Source organism: Sus scrofa, chromosome 8 (assembly GCF_054392235.1).
Source record: "Sus scrofa isolate SSC_HxYL_T2T_F1_AM1 chromosome 8, Sscrofa_HxYL_maternal_Yorkshire_Landrace_v2.0, whole genome shotgun sequence".
NCBI classification, from domain to species: domain Eukaryota; kingdom Metazoa; phylum Chordata; class Mammalia; order Artiodactyla; family Suidae; genus Sus; species Sus scrofa.
Window position 1 is genome coordinate 89,845,106 of NC_139390.1, and position 25,117 is coordinate 89,870,222.

At 37.3% G+C, this 25,117-nt stretch overlaps 1 protein-coding gene across 12 annotated transcripts in view; it reads left to right on the forward strand.

Moving 5' to 3' along the window:
• The window catches only part of ANAPC10 (anaphase promoting complex subunit 10), a 248,185-nt gene that overhangs the window by 32,325 nt on the left and 190,743 nt on the right, over positions 1-25,117 (forward strand). Inside the window, exon 5 of one of the 12 annotated variants that reach the window (XM_084970691.1) lies at positions 12,187-13,133. In XM_084970691.1, the coding sequence (XP_084826817.1) occupies positions 12,187-12,219 (33 nt within the window). In that variant the 3' untranslated portion in view covers positions 12,220-13,133. 12 annotated transcript variants of the gene reach the window in all.

A 25,117-nucleotide genomic window follows, 5' to 3' on the forward strand; every position in this document is an offset into this window, starting at 1 on the left:
TCAACAACTTAACCTACCACCTAAAAGAATTAGAAAAAAGAAGAAACAAAACCTAAAGTCAGCAAAAGAAAGAAAATCTTAAAGAGAGGAAATCTATAAAATAGTTTAAAAAAAATAGAAAAAAATCAATAAAACCAAGAGCTGTTTCTTTGAAAGGGTAAACAAAACTGACAAACCTCTGGCCAGACTCACCAAGAAGAAGAGAGGAAGAACCCAAATCAACAAAATAAGAAATGAAAAAAGACATTTTAGTGGATACTGCAAAAATACAAAAAACCGTAAGAGAATACAATGAATAATTATATGCCAAACAAATTTGACAACTTAGAAGAAATGGACAGCTTTTTAGAGACATAGCTTATCAAAACTGGTCAAGCAGAAATAGATCAGTTGAACAGACCAATCACTAGAAATGAAATTGAATGTGTAATAAAAACACTCTACAAACAAAAGTCCAGGACCAGATGGCTTCACAGGTGAATTATACCAAACACACAAAGAAGTTATACCCATCCTTCTTCAACTTTTCCAAAAGTTTGAAGAAGAAGGAATGCTCCCAAAGACACTCTCTGAAGCCACCATCACCCTAAAACCAAAACCAGATAGAGATACTCTAAAAAAGATAATTATGTAGGCCAATATCCTTGATAAATATAAACTGAAATTCTCAACAAAATTTTAGCCAACCAAATTCACCAACATATCGAAAAGATCATACACCATGACCAAGTGGAATTCATCTCAAGTTCACAAGGATGGTTCAACATACGCAAATTAATCGTTGTCATATACCACATTAAAAAAAAAAAGTAAAAAAACCACACGATCATCTCAATAGATGCAGACAAAGCATTTGACAAAATCCAACGTCCATTCATGTTAAAAACTTTTACCAAATTGGGTATAGAGGGAACATACTTTAATATAATCAAAGCCATTTATTACAAAGCCACACCCAATATAATACTCAACAGAGAAAAGCTGAAAGCCTTCCTGCTAAAATCTGGAGTAAGACAAGGATGCCCACTCTCACTGCTTTTATTCAACATAGTATTGGAAGTCCTAGCCATAGCAATCAAACAAAAGAAATAAAAGGTATCCAAATTGGAAGAGAGAGGTAAAATTGTCACTATATGCAAATGACATGATACTACATATAGAAGACCCTAAGGACTCCAAAAAAACTACTCGAACTGATCAATAAGTTCGGAATGTTAATCTTTCCACTATGGAAAACAGTATGGAGGTACTTCAGAAAACTAAATATAAAAATGCCATATGATCCAGCAATCCCACAACTGGGCCTATATGCAGACAAAACTTTCATGCAAAAAGATACATGCACCATTATGTTCATTGCAGCAGTATTCACAATAGCCAAGACATAGAAACAACCTAAATGTCCATTGACAGGTGACTGAATTAAGAAGATGTGGTACATATACACTCTGCCATAAAAATGAACAAAATAATGCCATTTGCAGCAACAGAGATACAACTAGAGATTGTCATACTAAGTGAAGTAAGTCAGAAAGAGAAAGACAAATACCGTATGTTATCACTTATATGTGGAATCTAAAATATGGCACAAATGAACCTATCTATAGAAAAGAAACAAACTCTTGGACTTGGAGAACAGACTTTGGTTGTCAAGCAGGTGGGGGAGTGAGTGGGATGGCCTGGGAGTTTGGGGTTGGTAGGTGCAAACTATTGGTATATGAAAACTATGAGATAAGATGAGATCCTGCTTATCCACTCCAAATCTATATTTAATCTCTTGAGATAGAACATGATGGAAGATACGAGAAAAAGAATGTGTATATATGTATAATTGGATCTCTTTACTGTATAGCAGAAATTGACAGAACATTGTAAATTAACTATAATAAAAATTAAAAGAACAAATTGTCTACTTTGTAATTAGCTTAACAATGATAATTAGCTAATTAAATGGCCCATAGATGGTTTTGATGTCTGGTGCTTCATTAAGTAGGACAGAGGCATTAGGCAGAGGAGACCATTAAGGTACTTCTGAGGAGAAAAGGAGATCTAGAATCAGACTGAGCGAAACTGTAACTTTGAGACAGTAGTAAGTAAATTGTTTAGATAATATGTTAGCTATCTAACAATTTTATTGTCTAAAGTCTTTTGTCTTATTCTAAATTAATATGGTGTTTCCTAAGTAGCTGTGTAAATTTACTGTTGTTCATTTTTGATAATGAAGATTGTTAAGTTCTTGTTCTGGGTCATCTGTAATCCATAGGTTCCCATTCTTTGCCACCAAATGAACAAAATTATCACCTAGTTACAGACATCTCTGATTGAAATAAGTAATATAAAGAGAATGAGAAGACAAGCCACAGACTGAGAGAAAATATTTGTGAAAGACACATCTCATAAAGGACTGTTATCCAGAATACACAAAGAACTTTTGAAACTTAATAAGAAAACAAACAACGCTATTTTAAAAAATAGACCAAAGACCTAACCAGACACCTCACCAAAGAAGATATACAGATGGCACATAAGTGTATGAAAAGATTTTCAACATTACATATCATAAGGGAAATGCAAACTAAAAGGAGATACCACTATACACCTTATTAAAATGGCCAAAATCCAGAATACTTATAGTTTCCAATGCTGTTGAGGAACCCTTATGGAGCAGAAGGAATCCTCGTTTATTGCTAGTGGGAATACAAAATAGTACAGCCACTTCGGAAGACAGTGTGGTGTTTTCTTACAAAACTGAGCATGTTCTTACCTTATGACCCAATAGCCATGTACTTTGATATTTACTCAAAGGAGTTTAAAACTTATATCCACACAAAATCTTGCACACTAATGGGTACTGCAGTTTTTTTCACAATTGCCAAAACTTGGAAGCAACTTAAAGACCTTGGTAGGTGAAAGGATGGCTAAATTGTGGTACGTCCAAAAAATGCAATTTATTCAGTGTTAAAGGAACTCTCAAGCCATGAAAAGACCTGGAAGAATTTAAATGCGTACTCCTAAGTGAAAGAAGTCAAATTGAAAAGGCTGAATAATTTTAACTATGTGACATTCTGGAAAAGGCAAAACTAAGGAGGCAATAAGAAGATTAGGGATTGCCAGGAGTTGAGGGTGGTAGGAATGGAGGAAAGAAGATTTTTAGGGCAGCGAAATTACTCTGTATGATACTGTGATGATGGGTACATGTCACCATACATTAGGTCAAATCCATAGAATGTACAGCATTAACAGTGAACCCTAATGTAAACTTTGGACCTCAGGTGATAACAGTGTGTCAAGGTAGGTTCACCCTTGGTAGCAAATGGAACAGTCTGGTGGAGGATGCTGATAATGGAGGAGGCCATGCATGGGTGGGGCAGAAGGCATGTGGGAAATCTCTATACCTACCTTCTTCATTTTGCTATGAGTCTAAAACTACTTTGAAAAATAAAGCTTTACAGAGTTCCCATCATGGCATAGCGGAAACAAATCTGACTAGGAACCATGAGATAGCAGGTCCTGGCTTTGCCCAGTGGGTTAAGGATTGGGCATTGCTGTTAGCTGTGGTGTAGGTCACAGACACAGCTTGGATCCTGCTTTGCTGTGGTTGTGGCATAGGCCAGCAGCTGTAGCTCCAATTTGATCCCTAGCCTGGGAATCTCCCATATGCCATGGGAATGGCCCTAAAAAGACAATAAAATAAAATAGCCTTAAAAAAGGAAAATATGTAATATACTACCTCCCCTCTACTCAGAGTGAGCAGTTTTCTTAGGGTTTAGCTGGCACATTGAGCTCATATAAAATAATAATTATAACACATTGACAGATTCTTTTTTTCCCAGTTAAAATACTTGTGTTTACTGAATTTCAGTTTAGTACCCGTTAAGCTAAGTATTCAGATTTGGTATATTCTGAAGTTGAGGAAAAGGTAATCTGTGATTATTTAATAGTAGATAGCATCCTGAAGTGTAAAGTAAGTTTTTCAGGCATAGCATATCGAGATCCTATTTTTGCTTTTTCTCTCATTTCACTTAATTGTAGTGAGTCTGGCCAATCAATATACGTTGTTTACTTAGTGTCTCTTTTTACACTAACCAAATACAATAAGTGTGGCCTTTGACTTATTTCTGTAATTGTACTTTCTTTGAGATTCTTGTAATTGTGCTTTCTTCTTAGATAATTGCTAAACCATCAAAGCTTAATCTGAAAGCTTTCTTTTTCTATATTTTAGAAATCATAGCAAAGAGGTGTTACCCAGAAAACTTGTATAAGAAATGACTGTGATGCCAGTAGTCTCAAAAGCTTATATTTAGGTCTTCAGACTAATCTTCCAAGAGTTGAATTTCCTTTTTTTTTTTTTTTTAATTGGGAATTACTTGCGGGTACACATGTTCTTTAGCTATTATAAATATTACTTTGGTTGTATCATTTTATAAAATTGTTTTTTAATAGAATTTGGTTGTATTATTTTAGAAAATTGTTTTTTTATAGAATTTCCCTTTAGTATTAATCCATAGGTATACTTTGAGACACATTAGAAATTATGAAATTTGTTGTAATTCTGTTAGGAATATTGTCGAGGATATAGTTTACTGTATCTCAAAGTGTCCTTTTTGTATAGATCCAGTGTAAAATTTGCCTTCAGATCTGAATTCAGGAAAAGCATTTTGGTTTTTATTATGCACACACACACACACACACACAATACACAAGTTCCTCTGCTCAAGAACTTTCCATTTAAGGACTTTAATACGTAATGAAAACCTACCTATTGTAAGGCGGCAGAAGGAGAAGCGTGCTAGCTCTTTGAGTTACCAAGAGGTGATATTAGCATCTGTAGTTAACTGTTTGCACATGTGGTTAAATGGACTTAATGATAGCTCTTTGGAATCTAACCTACTTCTAAATAGAAGAACCTCTGCTAAGTGTCAGAACCAGTAATGATACCTGCTTTGCTTTGACTGCTAGAAACTCTGGAGCCAAATTTGTGACTACTTAAGAATGATTCTGTGTATATATATATATGGGCCCTAATTTTACCCTTCTACCACTTATTTAATAATTTTATGCTGTATTTCTCATCAGCTCCACATATCTTCAAATTCCACTAGTATGGGAACAGTGTTTGTCTTAATCACCCTCACTCCCAAGTACCTGGCACATAGGTGCTCAGTTAATATTTGTGCAATTTTTTTTCTGTAATGGCCACTTTATTTATTTTAAAGATAATACAGGGGCATCTGTTTTAGCTTTATTTAAGAGTTCAAGGCAGGAGTTCCCGTTGTGGCTCAGTGGTTAACGAATCCGACTAGGAACCATGAGGTTGCTGGTTCGATCCCTGGCCTTGCCCAGTGGGTTGGGGATCTGGTGTTGCCGTGAGCTGTGGTGTAGGTCGCAGATGCAGCTCGGCTCCCGCGTCACTGTGGCTGTGGTGTAGGCCGGCGGCTATATCTCCGATTAGACTCCTAGCCTGGGAACCTCCATATGCCGCTAGTGCAGCCCTGAAAAGACAGGGAAAAAAAAAAAAAAAAAAGAGAAAGCAGATGAGTTCTTATATTGATTCTACCCTCACAGCCCCACTTCCTGCCCTAAGCAGGTGATGTTAGAGAAGACAATGCCCTAGGAGTGTAATTTACCTTGGGAGAATCTAGGAGACTCATCACTTGCCTCTTCTTCCTGGCCACAGGTGATAAGATCAGGTTAAGTATGATAAAGAAGGCACTTTAGGGAATAAAAACATGATGAATGAAAAGAAATCACTGCCTGCCTTCATTCTTCAGCCTTAGTATTTAGGTAGCTGTGCCATATGTAAGATAATAAAAAGCTAAAAATCAAGTCAAAATTATTCTTAGCTAGTTTGTAAAATCTAGTTGTTAAACATTAGCTTTATCCATTTCAAAATTTTTATCATGTCTCTGTGGAAGTATAGTGAAAGGCGTTGAGAGGTGTCCCTGGCTTTAAAATACTTATTTTGTATGAAGATTTACCTTATGTTGAGTGAGAATTGTTGAAGGCAAATATGGAATTCAAATTTGAAAATTTTCCGTTGACTCAGATTGAGATTATCAGTGGCAAGGAATTACCATGGCTCACTGAACTCCATTTAACCTGAAGTTGTAGTCATTTGAAACTTGCTGTTATTCTCCCAGAGTCATATTGTACTTGCCATTGAACGCAGAGTTCTCTAACCTTGGCTTACGGGGGCAAAAACCCAGTCTGTTTCATAATCTGCAGTCTGGGTTTTAAATATTGTATCTAAAGTGGGACAGAAGGATGATACTTAAGCCAGAGGAAGGAACATGTTTTCTAGATTGTCCTTGCCACATGCTGTTTTAGTCGTAGGTTTTGGAGTCTGTGAGATCAGAGTCGGAATCTTGGTACTATTACCTCTTTATTTTGTAATACAGGGCAATTTCTGTGTCCTTTTGGAGGCTCTGTTTATTTACTTAAAAAGATGAGAATCACAATACTTATCTTGTTTGGGTGGTTGTGAAGATTAAATGAGATAAGCTGTGTAAAAACATCTGCAGTATATCAAGCACTTAGTAAGTTTCTCAGTCAATATAAGTTTGTCCTTCCATACTTCTTCTTTTCCTTTAGGATCGCAAAAGGTTGGAAAGTGCTCGATAAATGTGTCTTTTCTTTATTAGGCATGCTCTAGTAATAGAGAGTAGATAGATTGTCTTAAATTCAGTTCCTCACTGCAAGATCTAAGCATGACAAATTTTTTTTAATTTAATGTTGATATTTGGCATTTCACTATCAATTGTCCAAAGTTGGATAGAGCAGTATATCCCATGCAGGTTTTCTAGTTGTTGTTTTAATCTTAATGAAATTTCCATTGACATTGGATTAAATGTATAGATTTAATCCTTTGAAACTACTGCATCAGTGGCATTATTTTGTGGCATTTCTAAAGGAATAGTTTAGCATTTTTAATCCTTCTGTTGGATCACATATTGACCCATTGTGTCAAAATATTGGATCTTTCATTACTAACCAAGGTAATAGCGTACTAATGTGGATTCTTCCTTTGATTTTGTACTCAGTAAATTTTTTGTGCTTGTGAGATTCATTTTGACTTATTTAAAAAATAAGCAAAGTTGACTTAATATTGATGACTGAATTCTGCTTCTAATCCTTATACTTTCTCTGGAAGATGTATTCTTTTAAATTAATACATTATTTATAGTAACACATTTATAAAATAGGAGGTTGTTAAAAAAATTAAGTGCATCTTAACAGCCATGACTTTTAGCTAGACCCATATTTTCAAAAAAGCTCTGTCTATCCTGATTGCACAAATATTTTTGTCTTTTTTTTTTTTTTTTTTTTTGCTGTTTCTTGGACCGCTCCTGCGGCATATGGAGGTTCCCAGGCTAGGGGTCTAATCGGAGCTGGAGTTGCCTGCCTACGCCAGAGCCACAGCAATGCTGGATCCGAGCCATGTCTGCAAGCTACACCACAGCTCACAGCAACGCCGGATCGTTAACCCACTGAGCAAGGCCAGGGATCAAACCCTCAACCTCATGGTTCCTAGTCAGATTCGTTAACCACTGGGCCACGACGGGAACTCCCTGCACAAATATTTTTTACAGACATTTCCATTAAGTAGTGAATGAATCCCTGAGAGTCACACTCTAGCCAGTCTGAAGGTTCCCATAGTAGAGAAGTCGACAGTAGTATTTGAGTTTTGGAAATGCACAGGGTATGCTCCTATTGGTAGGCTTTTTCTTTTAGTATAGTTTGGCCTAACAATTGAATAAATTGTTTCTATTTGAAATTTCAAACAGAAGCAATTTGTTCAATATAAGCAAAAACAAAGATACTCACAATACATTTTTTGTTGGAATATAAGTTGACTCACGAAATCAGGATAGTTTAAAAACTACTCTGTGAGGAGGTCCTGTTGTGGCCAGCAGTAACGAACCCGTCTAGTATCCAATGAAGACGTGGATTCAGTCCCGGCCTTGCTCAGTGGATTAAGGATTCAGTGCTGCTGCAAGCTTTGGTGTAGATCGTAGATGCAGCTCGGATTCTGTGTTGCTGTGGCTGTGGTGTAGGCCAGCAGCTATCGCTCCCATTTGATCCCTAGACTGGGAACTTCCATATGCTATAGCTGTGGCCCTAAAAAGACAAAAAAATAAAAATTAAAAAATTAAAAAAATTACTCTGAAAAAGTTACTTATTTTAAAAATCTTCTTTGCAAAGAAATGGATACCTTGATACCACAGGTATTAAGATAGCTTTTCACTTCTTTATGGCCTGACATAATAAACAAAATGGGAGTAGTGGGTGTGACAATTTGGTTGAGTTTGTGTATGTGAGCAGGTGATGTGTGGGTACAGGCCTGTGTGTGAAAGATCTCATATATGTGAGAGTGCATTTGGTTTGGAAGTAAAATGAACAAAGCTAGAGTATTGTCTTATTTTTTAGTAAGACGTTAGTGTTGATATAATCATATGGTTATCAAACACCTTCATTCATTCATTTTTTAAAATTGTTGCTCAGTAGTAATTGGGCATCATTCTTTCACAGAATAGTTTTGAAGCTTGGCAACATTTTATGGTCCAGTTATTACAGGATGATACTGTGAGATGTTGGGGAATTCACTCATATTTTTTAGGCCAAGTGGTGCTGAAAGACCACAGTTTAGCAAACTAGACATATCTGGTTTCACATCTCTATTTTGTCACTTATTACGTTTATGCGTAGGATGGGGTAATGGTGCTTTTTCATTGGATTCTTGGGACAATTAAATAAGACAAAATTTGCAAAGTAGTTATTCATATTGCCTGTCACATAGAAAACAATGCAAATTCTCTTTTGTGATTTTAGAAAATAAATAATGTTTGACAGCTTAAAGATTTTTTGAATATTTGAAGTAAAAGAGAAATTAATTTCTGTATAGCCTCTGGGGGAGTAGTAGCGCTTTCTGCACCTTGAGAGAAATCTTGACAAGAGTACTGGGTATTGCACATTAAGGGTTCTCATATTCTTTATTTAGTTGGATAAACCATTTAAGCAAATGTAGGCGTAATAGCTTATTATTATTTTAAAAATCTTCAATATTTTAATAATGAACCTCTACAAAATAGAAAAAAATTGCTCTATATAATTGCTATGTCATAACTTATAAATCAGTTCAATTTGGAGAAAATGTAAATTTTCTATCAGATAATATAGTACCAGTTTTGGGAAAATGACATCACTATAGCATGTTATTAAGATAGACTTAAAATCACATTAGATACCAGTATTGTCATGTTTCTGAGGTTAATTGGCTGCATTCAGTTTTAGGTTATGAACGGTCCCTCTTGAATAATACACCAAGCTATTAGGCAGAAAGAGCAATAGCTCACAGGACTAATTGACCTTGTCAGTATAATAGAAACACTTACAAATAAAGTTCTCTTTTCAACAACATCGCAAATGAAAACCCCAGAAGAAACTGTTATGTCCTGTAACTGTCCTGGAATGCTGTGATTCATTTAGCAGTCTGTGGGTGGAGGTGGGTCATGGTGGGCGGGAATTGGGGAGAGAAATGTAAAGGATAGGAGAAAGAATTGGGGAGGAAAATTAATCAGGCAAAAATGTTAGAGAGAAACACACAATTTTAGAAATGATTTTATCCGTCTTGAATTTCCAAAAGGAATGTCTTTGAATCTCTGTAAAAGTAGTGTCTTTGTTTTTTTTAACCCTTCTTGTTCTGTATCTCCAACCTTTTTTTTTTTTTTAAACAAATTTGGTAGTCATTATTGCAGTGAGTTCCTTTCTGAACAGTAAAAACACATCTTTGACAGCAGTGCTGTAATGAGGAGGAAACATGTTTGTCATCCTGCAGTCTTGGATTTATTTACATGTTTTACCAATAGAAGACAGATATAGTCTAGGACACCCATATATTGATTCTAGTATTCTAATATTGAAGCTAAAATAGCTTTTTCAGTTTTTCTTTTGTTTTTTGATACAGGTTTGGATTTGTGCCAGAATGGGGGAAGGGAGGAGTGTTGAGATGAGACACAGAACAAGAGAGAACACTCAGTCCATGACAAGTTTACAAGTTTTTACGATTTGGTGTTCTCTCTCACTCATTCTCTGTCTCTTTCTCTCATTCATTCTGTCTCTTTCTCTCTGTCTCGCTCTCTTTCTTGGAGGAGGGTGGTTAATGATGAAGACCATGTATTTTATTAAAGGACCCCTGAAGCAATGTATCAGTCTTTCTTAAAGAATGCAAGTGTTTTTAGATGCTTTAAGAAACTTAGTGAATTAATTGGCCTGGGTCTTTAAAGAAAGAAAAAAAAAAAAAAGAACTATAGATTAAAACTCATTTTGAGGAGTATGGATATCCAAAATCACTTCTGAGAAATTGTGCTGCAGATATCAGCCTTCATTGTAATACTGTAGGAGGGTGATAACATTCCCATTTCATTTTCTTTTTTAAAAAGACATCTTTCTCATTGTAAGAAAAAGACAGTGAAATTGGCAAAAGGGCTTTAAAAACAGTAATAAAAAAAGATTTATAATGGAAAGAATTGATGGTATATTTCACCTAGAGTAAGAAAGACAATGTGTAATAAGGGATTTTGTGGTTTTACAGCTCAGTGCATGTGTTTGAAAGCTGTTCTCTCAGCAACGTGGGTGGCAGGTTATGCTACCATATAATGTATTGTAGTTGGCTCTCCACACTTGTCAGGGTTAGTGTTCAACCACTCGGAAAATTTTCCCATTGTTCTATCATGTGAACCAAGACTAGTGTTGAATTCCCAATAACTTACAAAAAAAAAGGGTTTAATTAGAAAGTTTGAAATTTGATTACATTTTATTGTTTTAATACAGTGCTATGTATTTTAGTATTTTATCTGCTGTTTTTCAGGTAGCAAATACCAAAATCAAAACTTCATCTGATTATTGTTTAAAATAGATTTTACAGAAATTTGTATACTGAATCTTGCCCTTTTTTTCTGTATTAACACTCTGTTTCCATCTTAAGCATTTTGCTTCAGATGGACCATGGCTCTTGGCAGCCAGTGCATTTTTAGCAAATAATACTGTTTCTAGTAAGAGTTGCAGAGAAAAAAAAAACTTAGTGTGAGGTCCTTGTAAACTGAACCTTTGGAACATTACTTTATTTCTCTTTTTCCCCCCCTTTTGTACTTCTTCTCCATTTGTGTAATGGTTATAAATTACATCTCTTGAAAAGAATTAAAAACATTTTGTTTTGTTATTTTTGTAGTTGATTTTTTTTCTTTACCTGTTATTTTAAAGATAACCAGAGAAATAAGCAATTATGGTATTGAAATTCCATTGTGCCAGCACCTCCAGAGCGTAATCCAAAAAAAACAGAAAACCGCCTGCTGGGTTGTCTGCAGTATGCTTGTGTGAACATCAGTGTCTGCTGTTCACACATCATTTTTTTACTGAAAGTTCCTCTCGGAATAAAGACTCTGTGTTTTCTGAGTGTAGTGAAGCATTTGTTGGTCCTTACATTTAAATTTGTGAGGAATTCTGTTTATAGGATAAGTTGTCATAGATGTATATTACATGATTGTTACTGGCACATCAAGAAGTGGAGAAAAGGCTTGTATGTTTATGCACTACAAAATAATGAGGACCTTTAAATGAAATTACAAAGTATTAAAGGTGGGGAAATAATGAGCTTTTTTGTTGAAGATATATATGAAAGATTGATTTAAATATTGACTTTTGCCCTTTAAAATCTATTTTATTTATAAAGTGTGTATCTTGGCTAGATGAATATAAAAATATCATAAATTTACCCTATATTTCAGGACAGATTCAGATATTTGAAATTCAGATTCTTAAATATGGTGACTTCTAGACAGTATTGAATAAGTAAAATTTTTCAACTGACCTTATGTAATTAATCAAGCAGTGTATTAGAAAGTATATTTATGGATTCTTAGACTCATTTTTTCATTTTTAATCTTATTCACTTCGTTTTTATTTTTAATATGCTGCTGGGTATCTTAGTAGAGATAGCAAACTTGCAAAATGTAATCCAGTGTGTTGGCAGCCTCAGCCTTTCACTCAAACTCATAAAATACCAAAAAGAGAAGGCATTTGCTAGATAAAAGGGAACTTCAGGTTTAAATTTGGTGAAGTGGAAGTTGATGCCCACAGTCTCACTTAAGCTTTATCTGACTCATTCCATGTCATTTGTTGTTCTCTTAGGAACTTTCCATGTTAAAGTTCATAAAGGAGTAAATGTATACATGTTTTTGGTGAAACTGGATTTTTATTCACTTCAGCTATTTTTCAATGAGAGAGAATTTCAGGTTAGTTTGCCTCTGAATCTCACTCTGAGTTTCATCAATTAAAATGCACTTTTACATTTTATAGTTATTGTATGAACCTTTAGTTATTGTTTCTTCCGATTATTAGAATGAGATCACTATCTGAGACCAGTTCTTACATCTAGTCAATAGGTCCAGTAGACAGTGATGCCTGCTAATCTCTCAGATGCTCTCAATTTGCTTCTTATTAGTTGTCTTAACCTTTCTTTCAGTCCTGTAGATGGAAGAGATTGTCATCTAAACAAGATACATCTCACATATGCCTCTAGCAAAGGGGAGTAAAAGCACCAGGTCCTTAACATGCTCCTTTCTAAGGGCCTAAGATGCCCGAGTCTCCTGATTGCCACGAAGCCTAATTGCTCACAGGGCAGCCTGGCACACTGCCATTTCCCCACTGTGCTGTTTGTTGGTGCTGTGAATAGAACAGAAACGGCTTTGCTTTTTCTACTCAGTTGTCACTGATTGCAGTTTTAGGAAATAAGTTAACATTTTTCTTAAAATGATAGTAATTCTAGGTGAAGTCAAACTTCATAATATCTAAGCAATAAGCAGTGCTTTTAAAATTCATGTAAAATAAAATTCATTACTTCTTACTCCATACTATTCATTTTGTGTAATTCACCTTAACTAGACTAGACAGATGTTCCAGATTTGGATCAACACTTTTGAAAGTAAATTATAAGGTGGTTCTTTTTTGTACTTGTTGTACTGTTATAAACAGAATCTGTTATATACATGAATTATGGGACCAATGGAAATCACAGATCTTGCAAGCAATGTGTGTGGGGACTTTCTTCAGCTGTTTCGAAAACCTGTTATTGAGAACACTAGAGATGTTTGCATTTTAATTTTCAGTATAACTAGAGGTGTGTATTGAGTTTTCACCTCTGCATGGACCTATAACAAGAACTTCATTTGTTCTCATTGTCACTCTTCTAGGCACCATAACTAATAGGAAACAATGAGTATTGTGGGACTTTCACACACTTGAGTTACTTTTTTCTTTTCTTCTCAATCTCCTTCAGAGTTTTACATCTCTGTAAAACGCATATTGGGTTATACTTGAATTGCAAATATTCACTTGTACTCATCTCAAAATATATTCTTGTCTTATTTTCATTCCAGAGAGATATACCTTTTTTTTTTTTCTTTTCATTTTTGGCTGCCCCACGGCATATGGAGTCCGTGAGCCAGAAATCAGATCCAAGCCACAGTCATGACCTAAGCTGCAGCTGCAGCAATGCCGGATCCCCAACGCACTGTGCTGGGCAGGGGATTGAACCTGCTGTGACCCAGCACTCCCAAGATGCCACCAATCCCATTGTTCCACAGCGGGAACTTTCTTGTGTATAAAATGAAGATGAAAATAGTGTACCTCATGGGGCTATTGCAAGACTGGAATGACTCAGTACCTGTAAAACTCTTAAAATAATGCCTGGCTAAGAGTAAGTACACCAAAAATGTTAGTTGCTGTTAACTACTGTTATCGAAGAGGAAAAATCGTAAAGCCAGAAAATGTGAATGGAGTTGGCCTTAATTAATGGACGTCTTTTTCATCCACTCCTAAATAATTCCCGTTACCTTGCTTTCCAGTCCCCTTCAGAGAAATACACATCCCCTGAAAGTGTATTTAGGATTATATCACAGTCACAATTCCCCTTTTCATTCCTTACCTCCATAGAATTGTGATACTCTTGCAGTAAAAATCTTTACATGTCTCTTGGTCAAAAAGTATTTCTTGAGTTTGTCATCTGCTTCTTATGGGTCTTGACTTAGCTTTTGAACAGTCCTTTTGAAGGCAGCTTTGTTGTGAAAAGACCTTTAGAAGGCTTCATTGAAATGCTGAACATCTTTTTTCTTATTTATTTATGTATCTGTTACTTATTTCCAGCCTGATTGAGATAGTATTGACATATATGTAAGTTTAAGGTGTACAATGTGATGATTTGATATCCATATATATTGTGAAATGATTACCACAGTAATGTTGGTTCCTACTTCTACCTCCTCACATAATTACCATTTTGTGCATTGGTGATAACATTTCAGATCTATTCTCTTAACTTTCAAGTATATAATACAGTATTATTAATTATAGTCACCATGCTGTACTTTAGATTTCCAGAACATACTTGTTTGATAACTGAAAGTTTGTTCCTTTTAGCCAACGATTCCCTAGTTCCCCCACACTCAGCCCCTGGAAGGCCCCATTGTACTCCCTGTATTTATGAGTTTGGCATTTTTAGATTCCACATGAGAACATACCATATTTGTATTATTCTAAACTCTTTTTGAAAAGGTAATTGGGTCTTAAAAAGTATTTTTATTGTGATTCTTCTTTTTTTTTTTTAAAGAGTGATTACATTTTATTTTATTTTATTTATTTTTTTATTTTTTATTTTTTTGGTCTTTTTGTCTTTTCCAGGGCCGCACCCGTGAAATATGGAGGTTCCTGGGGTAGGGGTCCAATCGGAACTGTAGCCACCAACCTATGCCAGAGCCATAGCAACGTGGGATCCGAGCCTCGTCTGTGACCTACACCACGGCTCACGGCAATGCCGGATCCTTAACTCACTGAGCAAGAGCAGGGATCGAACCCACAACCTCATGGTTCCTAGTTGGATTTGTTAACCACTGAGCCATAATGGGAACTCCTATTGTGATTTTTTGTTTTCTTAAATTCCTGATTCCCCCATCTCTTTTCCAGTGGTTTGCAATCCAGTAGTAGGCCTTCAAACAGACTGTTTCCTTAGATGTAGTATTGCCAAGTGTGCTTAAAAGGCTATCTTTAACCTTTTCCTATTTTGAGTATTTATTTACTGTTAAGGTTTATGGTGATAGAGGAGTTCCCGTCTTGGCTCAGTGGTTAATGAACCCGACTACTGTACATGAGGATGCAGGTTCGATCTCTGGCCTTGCTTAGTGGGTTAAAGATCCGGCGTTGCCATGAGCTGTGGTGTAGGTTGCAGAGGCAGCTTGGATCCTGCATTACGCGTAGGTTGGCGGCTACAGCTCTGATTGAACCCCTAGCCTGGGAACCTCCATATGCTATGGGTGCGCCCATAAAGAGACAAAAAAAAAAAAAAGAGTGACCGTATATGTTTTAGCTTTGCTGTGTGTTAAAAATTACTCATATATTACCCATGTATGTCTAAATTTATATATATTTACATAAGGTTTTATCATATCTAACATACATACAAATTCTGTTTCATTTTTGTTCTAGGATAAAAGATAAGTTAGTGTAAAATGTAAATGAAATATGCATTCATTTATTTTAGAGCACATTTAGCAGCAAATCGTAATTTACCTGATACCTTAAAAGACTGGGAAAAAGCTAAGCCTCATGTGGCATGAGGAATTCTGCAAGTATGTGCTGGAGTTTCTGCAATTGTTTCTGTTGTATGCTTAGCATTCCCTCCTTTCCAAAGTCCATAAAACACAATATAGTTTATGTGTATATATAAACTATTTAATATAAGAAATAGAACTTTATGAGCATCCCAAAGCTGGAAGCATACCTCTTCCCTTCCCTATCACAGTCCTTTCTGGGGTTTTTTTTGTTGTTGTTGTTGTTTTTCTAATTAATTAATTTATTAATTTATTTATTTTTTGTCTTTTTGCCATTTCTTGGGCCGCTCCTGCGGCATATGGAGGTTCCCAGGCTAGGGGTCGAACTGGAGCTGTAGCCACCGGCCTACGTCAGAGCCACAGCAACTTGGGATCCGAGCCGCATCTGCGACCTACACCACAGCTCACGGCAACGCCGGATCGTTAACCCACTGAGCAAGGGCAGGGACCAAACCCGAAACCTCATGGTTCCTAGTCGGATTCGTTAACCACTGCGCCACGACGGGAACTCCTCTGTTTGTTTTTTTATGTATTGCTTTTTAGGGCCACACCTGTGGCATATGGAAGTTCTCAGGCTAAGGTCAAATTGGAGCTACAGCTGCCAGCCTATGCTACAGCCACAGCAACATCAGATCCGAGCTGCATCTGCAACCTACACCACAGCTCAAGGCAATGCTGAATCCTTAACCCACTGAGTGAGGCCAGGGATTGAACCTGCATCCGCATGGATACTAGTCGGGTTTGTTTCTGCTGTGCCACAGGTTGAACTCCAAGTATCTTTTAGAGGTAACCACTCTCCTAACCTTTTATGATAATTTCCTTAGTTTTATTTTTTATAGTTTTACCACCTTTATGCATCCCTAAGCAGTAGTTTAGTACCTCTTTTGAACTCTCACTGGTTTAGTCTTGGTATTGTCAGATTGCTCCCTTTCTCCTTTTTTTTTTTTTTTTGCCAACTTTAATTTTCAGTTATACTAACTTTAAATTTTGAGTTTAATTTTTAAAGTCGAAGTGTATTTTTGCTGCGGTAAATATTTGCATAGGTTAAAAGTCTGAAAGGACTGCAATATCACTTAAAACAACAACACTTCCCTCTCTATCCTGCGTCCCCATCCCACTCCTTGGGACCATTTCTCTTACTCTTAGTCAGTTTAGGCCTTATTTTGGGGGGTGGGGGGGTATTAGCGTTCATATTTCTAAATGACACATGCATGGATAACTGTAATAGATACGTGCGATTCTAAACAATGTGGGCTTATCTATTTAAAGACATGATCTTATGATGTCTTACTATGAAATAGCAGGATTTAGTCCTATAATCTATTTTTTCTCTCATATACTTCCCTTTTTATCTTCATAGTATAGTTTTTCACAGTATTTGCTATCATTGTACACATTTTCGCTGTCATGACCATGTAAGTATTGTTTTTATCCTAGAATTAGTGAGTGCCTCATTTTTTCCCTGAATTTTTAAAATGTTATCAGTTATTGATATATCCCCAAATTCTCTATAAAATACCTCAGGAAACAGTCATACATACTCTCCTGGTTTCACATTTTTTTCATGAAAAGATCCCTCCCAGACCTTCAGTCCAGCCACTGTGTCTGTGTGTCAGTGGAATTTCATTGACTGGAGAAGCAGACCACTAGTGTGCGGGGCGGGGGGGGGGGGGGAGAAGAGGTATATAATAAGAGGTTCTTTTTGGGTGTTTTATCTTACACAAATAGGAGTTGAATAAGTAAATTCTATAGGGCTCTTTTCACATCTGATGTGAAGCTTGAGGTCCACAGGGCAGAAAGTGAGAAGTGAAGATGGATGTGAAATGGTGAAGAGCAAAGACAACCTGGAATCCAGGAGCACCAACTTGAGGAATTGGTACCCATGTTAGTTTTACTTCCCCCGACCTAGTGTCCTGCAGAAGCAGCTGACATCCTTCGTCACAGGGCAGACACAAGCCTGGCCTGGGGGTCAGAGAAGCTACAGGAGGATCAGGGGAAGGTAGAGCAGTTGTTGGCCTGGCTGCTGCCCCATGACAATGGGGTTTGCCAGCAGATAGTGACAACATGTGTCATCACTACAAAACTTGTAGAATCACCTACCTCAACTTAAGTGTGAAAAACAAGAGTGGCTGCTATTTCACTTCCACCTTCTAAATCTTGCACAAAGATATCTCTTCTGGGAGTTTCCATCGTGGCTCAGCAGTAACGAACCCGACTAGTATCCATGAGGATGAGGGTTCAATCCCTGGCCTTGCTCAGTGGGTTAAGGATCCGGTGTTGCTGTGAGCTGTGGTGTAGGTCACAGCCGTGGCTCAGATCCCAGGTTGCTGTGGCTGTGATGTAGGCTGGCAGCTACAGCTCTATTTCAACCCCTAGCCTGGGAACTTCCATATGTCGTGGGTGCGGCTCTAAAAAGCAAAAAGAAAAAAAGAAAAAAAAGAAAGAAAACATCTCTTCTCTCCCACCTGACCAGAAACATGCCAGGAAGGAAATTCTGGGAAATGTAGTTTAGCCAAGTTGGCACATTACAGAAGCACCATAGGTGGCCTTGAGAATGTTCCTCTCAGATCTCTGAAGGCAGGGAGTAACTGACTGATGGCCCCAGCCGCTGCTCTCTGATATCCATCACACAGTCTGCCCCCAGCCAATGAGTGAGCACAGCAGGGGTACTAACCGAAGCCCATTCCTCGGGACTCTGGAGTCCTCTGACAGGCAGCTGGAGCTTAAGGACCCCTTGCCAGACCTTTATTAGAACTGTGCTGCAGTCTAACAGGCATCCACCCCACCCTTCTTCCTTCCCTGTCTCCTTCCCTGGGGCCAGACCTGCATTGCTGTCTGACAACTCTTCCAGCTCCCTCCCCATTTTCCTCTCACAGATGCTTCCCCTGATACATTCATTGTATATCTGTGATTTGGTGTCTGTTTGGAAGACTTGGACTGACAGCTGTCTTCTTAAGACATCCCTTCAATAGCATCTTGGGAATTTCCTTCACCTTTTTTTTTGGTTATTAGATTCCTTGTTTCCTGGATCCCACATCTTCATCTTTTTGATTTACTTCCTCCTTTGGTGAAATGCATCCTCCACATGGGAGGTAAAACTGTTGAAACCTTGCATGACTGAAGGCTTTATTTTAATCTCACCCTTGAGGGATGATTTGGCTGGGCAGGGAATCCTTGTTTGGAAATAATTCTTCATCAGAGTTTTAAGCACATCCTCCATTGCCTCATACATAGTTTTCTGTGTAAATGTTGAGGAATACAATGCCACTTGTGATGTCTGTTCCTTTGCATGTGACCTATTTTTCTCTGTAGAGGGTTTTAAAATCTCCTTGCCTTTGATGTTCAGAAATTTTATGATGGCTATGCCACGGCACACGTGCGTGTGTTTCTTCATTTTATTGAGTGCTCAGTGATTCCCACCATTGTGGAGACAGCTGTCGTTTAGTTCTAGGAGGTGCGTTTATGTTCTGTAGTATTTTTCCTCTCTATTTCTCCACTCTCTCTTTCTAAATTCTCATTTGTTAGCTGTGATACTTCCTGCATGAAGCCACTGATTTTCTCGGTTTTTAGCTCTTTGTTTTCTCATATCCCAATCAATTCATTTAAATTTGTATAATTTTATTTTATTTATTTATTTTTTTGTCTTTTGTCTTTTTTTGTTGTTGTTGTTGTTGTTGTTGCTGTTGTTGTTGTTGCTATTTCTTGGGCCGCTCCCGCGGCATATGGAGGTTCCCAGGCTAGGGGTCGAATTGGAGCTGTAGCCACCGGCCTACGCCAGAGCCACAGCAACTTGGGATCCGAGCCGCGTCTGCAACCTACACCACAGCTCACGGCAACGCCCGATCGTTAACCCACTGAGCAAGGGCAGGGATCGAACCCGCAACCTCATGGTTCCTAGTCAGATTCGTTAACCACTGCGCCACGACGGGAACTCCTAAATTTGTATAATTTTAAAATTTCTGCATATATATATATTTTTTTTCTAAGACCTCTTTTTATTCCTTGGTTTTTAAAACAATAGCATCCTGTTCTTGTTTTAAGGATACATTCTATTATGTCACAGATAATATTAATAATGCTTTGTTTTGTTTTTAAATTTCTTGTATTTCCTTCACTGTTTCTCTTGAGAGTTCCTTTTTTGTTTCTGCTTATTGGCCTGCTTGTTTCAATTTCTGTTTTTTGTTCTTCTCTGTTTCTTTTCTTTTCTTTTCTTTCTTTCTTTTACATTCCCAGAGATCCTTGGCTATTTTCTCATAGACTAGGAGTGAGGCATGGACAGAGTTTGATGCTTATTGGGTGTTACAGTAATGTGGTCAGTCTAGTACCCTCACCTCTTTGCACACATGTCACCTTCTCAATGAGGCCTATTTTGACCACTTTATTTAAAACTGCACACACCCGTCCCTTCTCTGCTCTGTTTTTTCCCCCATAGCTCTTTTTTTCCCTCATGGCAGTTTTATTACCTAACGTATTATGTAATACCTTTTTAATAATGTTTGTTGTTAATTTTCTGTCTTCCCCCAGTAGAATGTCAGCCCCACAAGAGCAGAGATTTGTTATTATTTTTATTTTCATTGATATGTTCCAACCCTCTGGAATAGCGCCCAGCACAAAGCAGGCATTCAATAAATATTTGTTAAATTGGGAACACTCACAAACTGTCTATAACTATTCTCTCATGGACTTACTCTCTTTCAGCTATTCTTTTTCTTATGGTCTTATTTTTTCCAGAAAATAGTAATTAATTCTCCAGCCTGGAGAAAGATGGCAGGGAACAGGAGGTGCGATGTGGAAGGAGCTTCAGGGTCATGTCCCTGGGAGTCAGTGTTCTTGCAGATGAGCAGGATGAAGGGAGGTTCACTGCTAAGTTTGCAGATGTTCACTTACCTTTTTTTTTAAAGTAAGGTGCTTCCATTTGGTCTTGTTTTGCCTGAATCTAGAGCCTCCCTTCTTTAACCTGTATAAATAATATAAGCTTTTAGTTCTCTCTATGAGTAGGAAAGGGAAGGTCACCTGCCTACTTAAACTGGGAGTGGGTGAGAATCTTGACATCAAACTAGTCCTTGCATGGACTTCAGCAATTTTCTTGATTGCTTTTTTGTTTATTTTTAGCCTAACTTGGCACTCCTACTTTTAGAACTACCTGGTGATTTCAATTTCAGAAATATTAGGATACAGTGTACCTTGCTTCTTCTTGACCTTTCCCATTGCCTTTGTGTTTGTGGATTTATACATTTTTCAAATTCTCCAGCTGTCATTTCAGTTGAACTTTAGGAGTCCATTATCTCCTAAACTATTTTTCACATCATTTTAAAATTCATCAAAATGGAATTTGCCTAAGAATTAATGGGTAATTAGATATATTCGCTGGACATAAAATACATTAATTTCCAATAACTCGATGATTTTCTCTTATTATACATGCCATGGTTTCTGGTATCCGGTACATAGTAAGTGCACAGTTTGTTAATGGATGAACAGATTTTACTACTGAATTCAAGCTGTAGGGTGATGGCATTTTAATATATTGCTTGGAAAGTTTGAGGGCAAAATTACTTTGTATGTGTTTATATACTTGTGTGTATTCTGGTGTCAAGACAGATTTGTATAAAGGTGTAAACCTGGGAGTTCTCTTGTGGTGCAGTGGGTTAAGGATCTGGTGTTGTCACTGCAGAGGCTTGGGTCAGTGGCTGCTGTGGTGTGGGTTTGATCCTGGCTTGGAAACTTCCACATGCTGTGGGCATGGCCAAAAAAAAAAAAAAAAAAAAAAAAAAAGAGGAAAAGAAAGAAAAAAAGGTAGAAACCTAATCGAAATCTGCAGTTAACATGTAAGGAGTAGGGTGTGGGGATTAGAAAGTGGGGGCAAAGGAATTGAGGCCAGTTGTTCTCATTAACTATGAGTAGTAGGTTTCTGAAAATGAAACGAACAAAATCTTGGTGAAAGAATGGGTAGTTCCTGAACTTTAGACTTAAAAAAAAATGAAAGTTAGGGGGACTGAGATCTTGTGTGACCAGAAGTTCTCTTAATATTCTTATATTTACAAATATGAAAATAATTCACTAAACTAGAGCATATCCAAGATACTCAACCCATTCTAAATGATATACAATAAGTATCTCTCTGCCTTCTCTTGATGTTTGGAATAATTTCAGAGTCAGTTTCCTGCCCAATGTAAATTTGCTTTTGCCTTACTGCCGATTATCTGGCTGGAATGTAGGTACATGACCATTTAGCACAAGGATGAGAATATTAAGCAGAGATTCTATTGTGCAGGGCCTTGTCAACCATGTTAGGGATCATAGATTTATTCTTACTATAATGAGAAACTAATGAAAGGCTTTTCAAATTAGCATTTTTGTCAAATGGCCCTGCCGCTAATCTTAGCTTAGTTTGGAGGAAGACAAAAGTGTCTACTGACAAGGTTAGTTAAGGGGTCTCTAATAATCATCCTGGACAGCAGATATTGTTGACTACCTGTGTCATATTCCTCCATCTCTCTTCCTTGCCCACAGAGACCATGCGTTCCACAGTAAAAACAAAAAATGCCTCTACTCCAGCTTCCCTTTCAGTTAGTGCAGAGGCATGTGACCCAGAAATGGCCAATAAGAAATCTGATAGCTTCTGGCAAATATTTTCCCCCATAATTAAAAGAGGAGAAAGCCCTTTTGGACATTTGTCATATGAGAACATGATGCTTGCAGCTGCTGCAGACATCACAGACACAACAGGGCATGACAGAGGAGAAAGGTCTGGGACTTCTTTTTCTTTCTTTTTTTATTTTTATGTTGATACAAAACGTCCACATAACGTAAGTGAACAACAGCTCACTGAATTTTCACAAACTAAACACACCCATATAATCAGCAACCAGTAAATGGTCCAGAATCTCTTGTTATGCTGCCTTATGTTCCCTCAAGGCTAACCAGTATTTTAACAGTATAGACTACTCTTACCTGGGTCTTGTGTATGTGTGTGTGTGTGTGATGTTTGAGTTTTGTTTTTATTTGTGATTTTTTACTTTAGGAGATGGCATCATATTTTGTACATACTCTTTTGTGTCTGGCTGTTTTAACTTACTATATTTATGAGAGTTATCTGTTTGGGTAGTTGTAGATTGTTCATTTTCATTACTGTGCAACATTACATTTTGTGAATATACTTCAATTTATTCATTTTCTGTGGGGTATATACCTCTTTGATTTGTGATAGTTCTTTAAATAGTCAAGATAGGTGTCTTTTGCTATAATATATGTATAATACTTCCCCATCTGTGACTTGGTTTCTCCACTCTTTTAATGGTATCTTTATGTATTTATTTTTGCTGTACCACCACACATGGAAGTTCCCAGGCTCAGGGTCGAATTGGAGCTACAGCTACCAGCCTATGCCACAGCCACAGCCACACCAGATCCAAGCCACGTCCCACATCTGAGACCTACACCACAACTCACGGCAATGCCAGATCCCTGACCACATGAGTGAGGCCAGAGATCGAACTTGCATCCTCATGAATACTAGTTGGATTTGTTTCCACTAAACCACAATGGGAACTCCCTTAATGGTATCTTTAGGTGAACAAAAGTTCTTAATTCTGAGTATTTGTTAATTGGTGCTTTTTGTGTTGTGTGTAAGAAAAACTTATCTACTCCAGAGTTCAAAGATGTTTTATTTTCTTCTAGAAGCTTTTTATTATTTTACCTTTGACATTTAGATCCAAAAACATCTGGAACTGATTTTTGTTTATGGTGAGAAGTGAAGAAATCAAGATTATTATTTTTCCTTCCAAATGGAAATTCAGATCATCCAGCATTATTACTCAAAGAGACCATCCTTTCCCTATTACACCAATGTTATCTGTGGTAAAAAAAAATCAGGGAGTTCCTTTTGTGGCTCAGTGGTAACGAACCCAACTAGTATCCACGAGGATGCAGGTTTGATCCCTGGCCTCACTCAGTGGCTTAAGGATCTGGCATTGCTGTGGCTGTAGTGTAGGCTAGCAGCTATAGCTCTGATTCGATCCCTAGCCTGGGAACTTCCATATGCCGTGGGTGTGGCCCTAAAAAGACAAACAAACAAACAAACAAACAAACCCCTCCCTTTTCAATTCTCTTAAGCGTTTCTGCAGAATTTATATCGTTTCTTCTTAAATACTTGGGAGAATTGACTGGTGATATCATCTGACCTGGAATTTTTATGATGGATTTTAAATTATAAAGCAGTTTTCTTAATAGCTATAGTTCTATGCAGATTTTGTTTCTTCTTTCTGTAGCTTTGATAAATTGTATTTTTCAAGGAACTTGTCCACATTGTCTTCTTTTTTTTAATTAAAGTATAGTTGATTTATAATTACAACAGTGTTGTGGCAATTTCTGCTGTACAGCATAGTGACCTAATCATACACAAATATATACACTCCTTGTCTTTTATTACCTTCCATCATGGTCTATCCCAAGAGACTGGATATAGTTCTCTGTGCCATGTGTAGGGCCTCATTGCTTATCCATTCTAAATGTAATAGTTTGCATCTACTAACCCCAAACTTCCCGTCCACCCCACTCCCTCCCCGCTCCCCCTTGAAAACCACAAGTCTATTCTCTATGTCTGTGAGTCTGTCTCTGTTTTATAGTTAGGATCATTTGTGCCATATTTTAGATTCCACGTGTAAGTGATATCATACGGCATTTGTCTTTCCCTTTCAGACTTACATCACTTAGTAGGATAATCTTTAGTTGCATCTGGGTTGCTGTGAATGGCATTATTTCATTCTTTTTTTTTTAATAGCTGAGTAGTATTCCATTGTGTGTGTGTGTGTGTGTGTGTGTGTGTGTGTGTCTTAATCCATTAATTTCCCAGTGAACATTTAGGTTGCTTCCATATCTTGGCTATTGTGAATAGTGCTGTTGTGAACATAAGGGTACATGAAGTTTTTGGATTATAGCTTTGTCTGGTTATATGCCCAGGAGTGGGATTGCTGGATCATATGGTAATTCTATATTTAGTTTTCTGAGGATTTTCCCTGCTGTTTTCCATAGTGATTGTACCAGTTTATATTCCCAACAGTGTTGGAGGGTTCCCTTTTCTCCACACCCTCTCCAGCATTTGTTATTTATAGACTTATTAATGATGGTCATTTTGACCATTGTAAGGTGGTACCTTATTATAGTTTTGATTTGCATTTCTCTAACAATTAGTGATGTTGAGCATCTTTTCATTTGCCTGTTGGCCATCCATATGTCTTCTTTGGAGAAATGTCTCTTAGGTCTTTGGCCCATTTTTTGATTGGGTGTTTTTTTTTTTTTTTTTTTTTTTTGTCTTTTTGCTATTTCTTGGTCTTGGGCCGCTCCTGCGGCATATGGAGATTCCCAGGCTAGGGGTTGAATCGGAGCTGTAGCCACCGGCCTACGCCAGAGCCACAGCAACGCGGGATCCGAGCCGCGTCTGCAACCTACACCACAGC